Raw genomic sequence first — 10,435 nt, 5'->3', positions numbered from 1 at the left:
AAGAGGAAGGGGAGGGAGAAGGGGAAGACCAGGAAGAATAAGTCGAAGGGGAAGAGGAGGAAGAAGGGGAAGGAGACGTAGATGAGGTAGAGGACGCGAAAGACGGAGAGGAAGACGGACGGGAAGTAGCATCATGCCTACTTCGCATGCCCGCACCCGGGCCCTCTGGCTCGTCAAAATGAAGTCCATAGACCTCGAGGTCTGTGGCGTCCGGAAGCGAGAGCTCGTCGAGCAGGTGGTTTTCGAGAGGATTGAAACTCATGAGTGAAAGACGCTTGACTCTTCTCATGGTGACAGGCCCCATGCATGGCACGGCGCCTGCCGAGGCAGGAGCGTCTCGCGTCCCTGCAGGGTAGCGCATCCCTCCGTTGTCTTTTCTCTCTCCCGTTTCACGCTCAGATGTAGCTACGGAAGGACAAGAGGACGACGAGGAAAACGACGAGGACGACGAAACAGAGGACGACGAAGAGCCAGAACAGGAAGAGGAATCAGAGGAAGGAGTGGGAGGGTCGGTGAAGTGAGACAGCCGTTGAGAGACAGGCGGCCAGGCGTGGGGCAGCGGAAGGCGACGTGTGGGCGCCGGCAGCTGGTAAGTGAATCTGCAAAAAAATGCAAGAACGACAGACATGCGGCGAGGCGAGCCCCGCGAAAGGACCGAAAAACAAATCCACCCTCGAAAGAGAAAGCTGTCAAGCAGCCGCAAGAAAAAGCCCCCGGCGCAGACGCCGACAGCAACGAAAAGGACACAGCCGAATTTGACAAGCGGGCCGGATCTCCAGTGTGCGTCGCGAGAGACGCAGTCGATACTTGAGCAAAAACACAAGATGGGGGTTTCGGCCGGCGCTCACAGTCTCCATATTCACTCGGAGTTCTGCTCTTCTCTCACCTCAAGTTCTGGGAAACTTCAACCTGGCCCAGAACCTTCGCGAGAAGCTGGAGCTGAGGGACGTGCCTCGTGCGCACAAAGACGGTGAAGCGGTTGAAGTGTATGTACACCCGCGGATGGCGGTTGAGGAACGCGGCGAAGGCCCCCAGAGAGAGACAGGAAAGCGACGACAGCAGGGCGGAAGACGCGGCGGCAGCACTGCGACTGGTTCCAGGATCGCTCACGTCCAAGTGCGCGATTTCAAACTAAAAGCAAGAACGCCACAAAAGACAGGCACGCCGCTCGCCCTCTCGAGCCTGAGCTGTACATATATATACACATATATACATATATATACATGTAAAACAGTACAGTAAAGAGAAGTACAGAAACGTAGGCGCTGAGTGTCAACTTCTCCACCTAGGAGGCTGTCTGCCTATATGCGTATTTACAGAGAGAGAAGGAATTCTAAATAGATGGTGGAAGTAGAAGGTGCGTGCTCTGTTTGGTTAGGGTGAAAAAAACAACAGTTGGGCGTCAGTCGGGTTAACATGCGCTGTCGCCTGCCTGCGTCTTTGTCCCCTGGGCCCCACCGCATGCACACCGCTCCGCTCTATGTGTAAAAGCAGCGTTAAAGAGGCGGAGACAGTGTGGCGAGAAAACGGGTATGCAGAAACGCGCATCCCTCCTGTAGAGACGCCTGCGAAAGCACACATGCAGATTCGCGTGAGAGTCACCTTGAGCGAGGCGAGACCGGCCTCGGTCTTGGCATCGAGGAGTTCCAGGAGTTGCGGCGTCAATTTGATCAGTTGCAGCTTTTCGATTCGTCTCCAGACTCGCGAAGAGAGTTGCTGAAGGAAAAGCGTCTCTGCGCGACGATGGCCATCCGCTGGGAGCAGAAGCCGGGAGACACAACAAAACACTGCCTTTGCTCCCTCGCGTTTTCTCGCTAACCACGAGTGCCGTCGGACTTCCCATCAAGAGAGGCCCCGCCTCTCTTGGAAGGAGACAAGGGAAAGGCACGCGTCGAAATCCAAAGCTCCCCTGTTTTCCCGTCTTCCCTTTCCCCCTTCCGCCTCACTGGGAGACGAGGCTCCTCGCGGCTGTGGCATTCGGCTTCCTCGCTTTGCGCCCTTCCACATGTTGCTGCTTCGCGTCGTTCTCTCTTCTCTCGCGCACAATCCCAAGGGTTTTCTTTCTCCCTCTTATCGCTCGGCCCGTCGGGTTGTTTTCTCCCTCGTCCGGCTCGGCGCGTCGGTTTGTTTTTTCCTCGCGTGCGTTCTCTCACCTGCACACCACAGACGATCGACGAAAACGAGTTCCAGCTCCTGCACGTCTCGGAGCTCGCGCGCAAGCTGAAGCAGCGGCAACCAGTTGGCGGCTGCTTGAGTGGCAGCTCGCCACCTTATCGCTCCACTTCTTTCTTCTCGTTCCTGCTCTCCTTCCCCCTCTTCTCTTTCACTCCGTCCCCCTTCTTGTTCTTCTCTTTCTTCTCGACCCTCTTCGAGTTCGCCTCTGTCAGGGTCTTCCCTCCAGGACGCGTCTCGAGTTTCTCCGCCGCCTCGCTTCTGCCACCGGGCGGAGAACCGGGGCGAGCAAGAACACCCAAGCGTTTTCCGGCCTTTGCGTGCGTCTCTCGCTTCATGGCTGCTAGGTCTGAAAGGCCTTCTTCCTTCGGAACCTAGTCGTTGCTGGCTTTCCCTTCCCCGCGTACATTCGCTTTCTCGTTCGTATGCGATGTCGTGCCTTGTTCTCATTGTTCTCTCGCCGTCTCTTGGAACCCGTCTCTTTCCTTGTTCTCGCCACGGAGGCGCGAAAACGGCCTCGTGCGCACCGCAGTCTTCCTCGCCCTGCGATTCTTCTGGCTCTCGGTCCCTTCCCCTCCACGGCCTGTGCACGAAAAAAGCGTCTCTTTGTCTCTCCTCGCGACTCGACTCGGAGGAAAACGCGGCGGCTGCGGCAAGGCCAGAGGCGACGCCCTCGGCCTGGTCGTCGATTTCCAACAGAAAGCAGCAGCTGCGCGCGGAAGGAAACATGCACCTCTCCACGAGGTGTCTGTACACCTCGGGGTTCCGGCCCAAAGTCAGCTGGCGAAGTCGCGGGAAAACGAGGCGCGAGGACGCGCGCGAGGCGGGTGGCGACGCAAGAGATGACATGGCCGAAACTGAAGCAGATGCAGAGCCGCAGTCGTCCACAATTGGGGAATTCGAATTCCGCGGAAGTCTCCTGTCCTTCTGCGAAGGCTGCAAATGCCCGTCTCCCCGTCGCCTGTCTGCCGACCTCGCGGACTCGTTTCCCTCTTCCTCTTTGACTCTTCTCTCCGTCTCGAGTCCCTCGACTGGCATGCACTCGCCGAATCCCGTTCCCGCGGGCCCTGGGTCGAGATGGTCCAGTTCGACGTGCAATTTCTGCAGAGAATCGGCGTTCCTCCGAAGCAACTCCAAAAGCTGTTTCCACGACAGCGGAAATCGCGCTGCACGCGTTTCGGCGTCGCTCCTGCCAGCCGGCGTCGCCTCAACAGACAAAGACGATGCGGCAGAAGGCGCAGGAGAAACACAAGCAGAGGCAGAAACGGTAGAAAGGGGAGACGACGGAGTAGAAGATGGAGAAAGCACAGAAGGCACGGGAAGAGCAGCTGCGGCAGATTCGACAACGAGAGATTCTAAATGGTGAAGATTTGCGAGGAGCCGATGCAGAGAGTGAGCGACGGGAGTTTCAGTCGAGAGGCCCTCAGAGGACGAAGGCGGAGAGGCGCGGAGAGACGAGAAGGGAGGGAAGGCGCTCCCCGACGCGGAAGGCAGAGCTGCCCTGCGGAGCGCGAGAGGGAGAGGAAAAAGATAGCGAGGAAGGCCACAAAGGCCAGGTCGGTGCCGACGCCTCAGCGCGGAGTGATGGTGGCTTGATTGATAAACTTCTGACGAAGAGGAACACGAAAACGAAGAGACATCCAGCGCGCCGAACGAAGACGCGGTTCGACTCAACGAGTCGGAAACGCCCCTACCAGTCTCTCCTAATCCAGTTTGTCGGCGGTCCCTCCCGTCGGCGATTTCGTCCCGCTCTCTCAGTCGGCTTTCCGTGTCTGTTTCAGTCTGTCGCTGTCCGCTCTTTCTTCTCTCTGCTCCGGCGCGAGGCGCCTCGCCGATGTCTTCCCTCGCACAGCCTTCCGCTGCCGATTCGGGCCCATCCACTTTAAGCGCCCGCCTCCGCACTGCTCCGCGCTCTTCTTGGTCGGGGGTGCGCCTCTCTCGAGAACTCCTGGGTTTCTCTGCGCTCCGGTGTCCTGGGCACGCCGCTAGCCCAGCCGCCCGCCGACTGTTGAGGCGCAGCAACGGAGAGGGCAGCGAAGGCAGAACGAGACAGCCGGCGCGAGAACAAGAAGCCGAGAAGGAAGAGAAGCCAGGGGAAGGCGACGCGGGATCAGAGTGTGGAGACGACGTGGAGGGTGACGTTGCCGAAGAAGAGACCGCGGAGGAAGTACAACTGCGCGGGTCACGAGAGGTACCTGGAGGTTCTGTGGGTCTTTCGGCCGCACTTCGGTCCAAGACGAGACGCCTGCCTGCTGCCGCGAGGGCCTCTTGAACAAGCGTGAGGGGACAGCTCCTGAAGGTTCTTCCGCGAGGAGAGAGCGCCAGCAATCTCTGCACCTGGCGAATCTCGAGGGAACACGCAGTCGCGCCACTCCCACTCTGCGTGTTTGCACTCTCTCTCGTGAAACCATCACTGGGCGGGAAGGCATCCGCCTTCTCCCTCTCTGGCGGACCCCTTCTCGCGCTCTGGCCTGGCGTCTCGGCTGTACAGACACCGGAGCGACGCGCTGGGGACCACCCGTCTCCTGAGGATGACGCGGGGGTTCCGCCGCCCGCATGCGTAGGCGAAAGACCTGTGGATCTGAGGAGCGAGCGTCCATGCAAAGGTGGAAAGAAATGACGCGATCGCGAGGAGAAAGGAAATGTGTGTGAGAAGGAATCAGGGTCCTTTGCTTCGCCCTGAAGGGACAAAAAGGCGTAGGCAGGCAGCCCCCCTCGCTCCCCGACACGAGTGCCAGCTTCTCGAAAAGTTTGTCTTTTTCGTGTCTCCGCCGTCGCGGTTCTGTCCGCCTGACCTGCATCTTCTCGCTTTTCGCGTGGGGCTCTCTCTACCAGGATTGTGTCGCTCCAATTCGCCCCCGTTTTCCGATCTCTGTTTCCCCCTACCACAGCCCCGCGGGCTGGGCCTCTCGAAGCTCCAGGCACACACAGTCGGAGTTGGCCGTATGCTGGACTTTGTGCGGGCTGCTGGGAGACGCGAGACGGCAAAGCGAAAGAAGCGACAGGAGCCGCCGAAGCGTGAGGCGACTGTCTGGCGGGCGAAAGAGAAACGCAGGGTTGCTGACAAAGTGGAAAAGACGGTAACGCGCGGAACTGCTGACTTGACAGGGCGGGCGGGTGGCGATGCAGAGACGCTTCAGTGGGGACAGAGGGCCTTTCCGCGCGAGCGTTCGACGCGAGAGAAGTACACCCTGGAGGCGGACGAAGCTGAGCTGTCTGGTGAAGAACCAGCTCCAAGTGCGCGACTGCAAACGACGTGTTGACGTCCGGGTGTAGGTACAGCTGCTTCGAGCTCAGTGCGAGGCGACAGACGTCCTCGAGATGAAGAAAACGGAGAAGAAGAGAAAGGGCGCTACTGGGAAGAAGATGAAGACAAAAGGCGTCTCTCTCTGAGGCGTCGTCTTCCCACGCCAACGGTTCTTGTTGTCTCGCTCGTGTCGGCGCTTCCCTTTCCTCCCTGTCGCGTCCGCGCTCGCTTTCGCCGTCGCCAAACATCGCATCGTTCTTCCTCTCTTTCCCCTGCACTTCCATGTCTTCCTTGTCTCTTACTTTTTCGTCTACTTCTTCGCGCTTTGCGTGGGTGAAGGTAGCGTAGGGAGAGACGCCGCGAAAGGCAGAGTGAGGAGGAGAGCGCAGCTTGGTCCGCATGAGGAAAGGTTGGTGCGAACATTCCCCAGGATCGACCGGAAACGCGGCTTCCTCTTTTCTCGGTCTTCCATTTCCATTCCTGCGAGCAGACGACAGAAATGGCGGGTCCGCTGTATCCCGAGACAGGGACAAAGGAGACAGGAAGTTGCAAAGCAGGTGTGATGCTTCGCCAGATCCAGGGCATGAACAGCTGTCTACTTTATCCCTTTCTTCTGAAGCGGTACAAAGCTCGTTGCCCTCCTTGCGTACGCCTTTCTCGTGTCCTTCTCGCTCCTCTCCAAGACAGCCGAAGCGCTGTCGATACACTCGAGTTGTAGCTCGCTCCACTTGCAGCGCGGACCGTTTCCCGATACTGTCGCGGGGCTGTGGGGACCAGGAACGAGGGGAAAAATGGGAGGAAAGGGAGAACGCAGACGAGCACAATGAACAAGGACAGCAGACGAAAGGTGTGAACAATGCTGGGCAGCCTGATGTAGAAAGCCTCCCCGACGAAGCGCAGGAATATTCGCACGGGCCACTGGAGGATCGACGCTTTTGTCGAGGAAACTGAACTGAGAATGCCGACGACAAGGCGTCTCGGGAAGAGGCGGAAGAAGTTACCGAGGCCGTTGGTCTGTCGCACCACCCTGACAAGGCATTCCGAGGGGGAGAGTTCGAAGAATGCCGCTCAGACCGGAGGCGCGCGTCTTCTGTTGCCGGTGTACGGCAGTCCAGTTGTTGCCTTTCTGTGTTGCAAGGGAGTACACCCTCTATGGGCGAGATTGCAAAACCGCGAAAGTGGGGCATTCTCCTGACCCAGGACGAAACGGTGGGAGAACAGCCAGAAAAGCCACGGAAACGCGCCGCCGACGCAAAACGAAAGAATGCGTTTCAAGAAGGGAAATCCACAAAGTGGCGACAAACCCAAAAAAGCGCACGAGCACGTGACTTGTTGCCTGGAAATGAGACTCGAACCAAGGTGCCTAAAAAGAGAAAAACACGCAGCCCGCTCTGGTACAATCATGACACGGGGAGACGAGGAGCGCTTCTGATCCAGTGCGAAATGGAAAGGCTAGGAAAAAACGGACTGGTCTCTGCGGACAGATACAAGATTGTCCTTGCCTATGTGGAACCTGTGCCTCAAGCAAGGCGGTCGCGTTATCAACGGAGAGGTCCTTCGCCTCAACAAGGCAACGAAAGCACGTCTCCAAATTCATCCTCACATCCGCGACATGACCTTTCTGTAAAACAATCCAACGTGCATGAGGTGTACATACACCACACCAATCCCGGAAAACGCGTCACCGTGCCTGTCGTCCGCGAGTCCGAGAGCCACGCAAGCTGTCCCAGCTGAAGGGACTTGTGGACGCGCAGTGGGTGATCCTACTCAGCAAAGCCTTGTCTGGTACAGCAACCTAATGCGAGGATCACTGAAAAACTCCTGACAGGGAATTCCAATGCAGATATCGACTTTTAGTCAGTCCTGGCAGGTCGCAGGGAGCGGCCATGAGCGCCTGCAACAAATCTACGCTTGAAGGCACCGCATCCAACCACCTCCCCCCGTGGCTACGCTTCCACAGCTCCGCTCCTCTGTTGGGCAGCTTTATCTTCGTTTTGAGCCATTTGATGGAGCAAGGAAGAGCCAGAAAGCGGCAGAAACCGGGTGGCAGCTGGGGTGTGAAACAGCTCCGCGGCGCCGACCAGCAGTCAAGACAGCGGTGAGAGGGGCGGGGCTGGTCTGCTCGCGAGAGCAGGGGGTGGGCTGTCAAAGACACTGAGAGGGGCCGCGAAAGGGCAAAAAACCTGCAAATTCACAAAACATGATAATTTCCATGAATGGACAGGCACGCATTTGCCGTCACTGAACGTGACAAGACACGCGACGCAGCTTGCGACGCGTGACAACCTGCTAGGAACGGGCGGTGGCGACTGGCGGTTGGTACGCGGCCTGCCGTGGCAGCTTGCAAATGACACAAGGCAATGGATCGTGGAACTGCCCACGGAAAAAAGCTCGAAACAGGGGGACGGAATAATGCTAAATGAACGCCGGTGAGAAACACGTTTCTCGTAGGCGCAGGTCCTGGGGAAGGTCGAGTAGGAGAGAGCGTTGTCGCGGAGGATTTTCCGTCAGAGAGAACAACTACGAGAAACCGTAGGCATTTGAAAACGCGCTCAAGGCAAAAGGGGAAATGAAACGTTTTCACGCTCCACAGCAACCTAAAAGGCAACGGGATGAAACCCCGCGGAAGTCCTCCAATTTTAAAGTGTTCCTGTCACTGTGGCCCCTCTCACACGCGGCAAGCGTCGTCTGGTGTTTCGCTGCACACCCTGGATCTCAGCGAGACGGCAGCAAGACAACGCGACAGCTACCAGAAGGCGCTGAAAACGAGGGACCGCTTGCGCTTCTACGACAGCGACGCAACTCAGGGAAACGCCGAACTTCGACACAGGCAGAGCATGTCGTGTGCCACGGAAACAAGCAGTCCTCGCGAAAGCGCCGGTGCGAGGCCGGGTCAGGGGTTGACAGCTCGACGACGGGACACTCAGTACCCGACCGCGCAGGTGGCAAGGAATGTCAGGGACGAGGCACGCCTCCGGTTCCGCCTCAGTTTCTTAGTGTTCTGAAGATGCGATGAGAGGCACGGGACAAAAAGCTGCTGAAACCCGCAGGCGGCATTTCGGGGATGCAAACTGCGGAGGAGCGTTGGGTTTCTGAGATACCGATTTGACAGTGAAGTACGAAGCAAGCAGTGACGAGGTAACCGCAGATAGGCGCATGTGCACTGAAGAAACAGAAGTAGATGAAGGCAAGGAAGAAAATGGGCCGATAATCAACCAGCCTAATGTCGCAGCCGCCATGTAGGGCACGCCTCTCACTCGTTGCCCACACCACGGTTCCCCATCCAGCCGCTGGCCGCGCAGAGGAGCCATATGCAGGCTATATCGTCCGAAATTGATGCTTCGCTCCCTTGGTCCGTCGTAAAGTAACATTAAAACGTATCCAGTGTAAAGTTTGAAAGTAATGCAGCTTAATCGTGTGTGTTGCTATTCCCCGTCTAACACAACCTATCTCAGCGTGTGCCTCTCGTGACTTGACTGAGACGTTCTTCCGAACCACGTTCCTTGAAAACTGTTCCCGAAAGCCTCATGAACCAGAGACAGCGGGTCAACTAAGTGATGGGTTGGGGTCTGTTCTTCGGAAATAAGCATTGGCAACACCTGGATCTTCAAACTGCTCGGTTGACAGAGTCTCGCCATAGAGTTACGGTTCCCGGTGCTTGCACGGACGTTGAAGAAAACTGTGAGGCCATACAACTCCGCCGTGTGTGTTTTTTTCGGTGCGCTGCAGGTCTAACCGGATTCTGTACGGCGTACAGTTGACCACTGCACTCTAACCGGACTGACGTTTGGCAAAGATGCTATTTAAAGCAATGTTCAGTTACGTTTGTATGGAGAGGATAATCACCATTTGCTCCCGAGTTCTGTGTCAGTTACATGTGGGCCTGCCACGAGCAGAGAGGCTACCTGCTCTTTCCTTTGAGATTGCCTTGCAAAAAAGTCACCACTGTCGCGAAGTTTATCAACGTTATTTCGCCCCGGTTCGATGCCCAGCTGGACGCCACGACTGCTAAGCAAGCGCGGCGAGGGCTTTTGATTTGCTCTACGTCAGCGCCCAAGTTTTGCTGGACAGAGGTACAGACGCGACTGAAAGCAAAATGTCACAGAAATTGGAGAAATAGACACATACGGACTCCCGAAAACGCGATCTCCCAAACAAGGCAAAACGTTGCTGCAGGGGGGTGCGCATTCTGCTTCAGGCCCTCGAGCATCGCGCAGTCCAAAAAACACAGAGATGCACGCCTCTGCATTTGAACACCGGGTTCCTTCCACGCAAAGCACACTCTGCCTCTCTCTTTGAAAGAGACAAGAAACACCGTCTGACGGAAAGCAGTAGGTGCACACAGAAGCAGAACGACGCATGCTTCGAACCACGCTTGGCACCGGTCCGCCGGCACAAACAGGAAAGAGGACTCACGGAAGTTTTCCGTGTTTCACTTCCGCCCTTTTCTTGACGAAACAGCTTCACGCTGCTGTAAAAAAGCGCTGTTTCGACTGTTTCCTCCCGACCGCATATCTCGTGCAGAATCCCGCGGTTAGCCCAACTCATCTTGACTTCCAGATTCGGCGACCTTGCAAGAACCACGAAACGCGATGAAACGTGAAATGCTTAGAACCAACTCTTTTCGCATCCACCCCGTTTTCCCTTCCTCCGTTTTCGCTGCCTCGTTTTCTGGCGTGACGCCCCCCCCCCCCACTTCATCCACATTTTGAGACCCCGACCCGCCAACTACATAAAATACGGACAAAAACGAACATGAGTGTTTCCAGCGCTACACCTGACACGGCACCTCTTTCGGTCCCTCCATCACTGTGTAGATGATCTGCCATAGCCCTGTGAAACTTTCGCCGAGTTGCATCACCTCCTTGCGTGTTTCGGAATGTTCTGCTTAGAAAACTCCGAGGCCTTTCGCTTGTCGCCACTCGTGCATGCACCGGAACAAATGAACAATCTCCGCACGAAGCTCCACCGAAAACGTCCCCGTTTTGTCCCGTTATCCCGTTATTCTCCGCAAAC

The 10,435-nt window shown here is 56.9% G+C and overlaps 1 protein-coding gene across 1 annotated transcript; it reads right to left on the bottom strand.

The window, feature by feature from the left end:
* Window positions 1-882: 882 nt before the first annotated feature.
* NCLIV_067190 (putative F-box domain-containing protein) lies at window positions 883-5,820 on the bottom strand (the record flags this gene model as incomplete). The annotated part of the gene is made up of 3 exons (XM_003886270.1): window positions 883-1,131; window positions 1,603-1,754; window positions 2,700-5,820. 3 exons carry the CDS (start codon window positions 5,818-5,820, stop codon window positions 883-885), a joined length of 3,522 nt encoding a protein of 1,173 aa, XP_003886319.1.
* Between the last annotated feature and the right edge of the window lie 4,615 nt (window positions 5,821-10,435).

The sequence above is a fragment of the Neospora caninum genome, chromosome XII, assembly GCF_000208865.1.
Source record: "Neospora caninum Liverpool complete genome, chromosome XII".
Classification (NCBI taxonomy): domain Eukaryota; phylum Apicomplexa; class Conoidasida; order Eucoccidiorida; family Sarcocystidae; genus Neospora; species Neospora caninum.
Note: the sequence above shows the minus strand (reverse complement) of the source record. Positions and strands in the feature narration are given on the sequence as shown.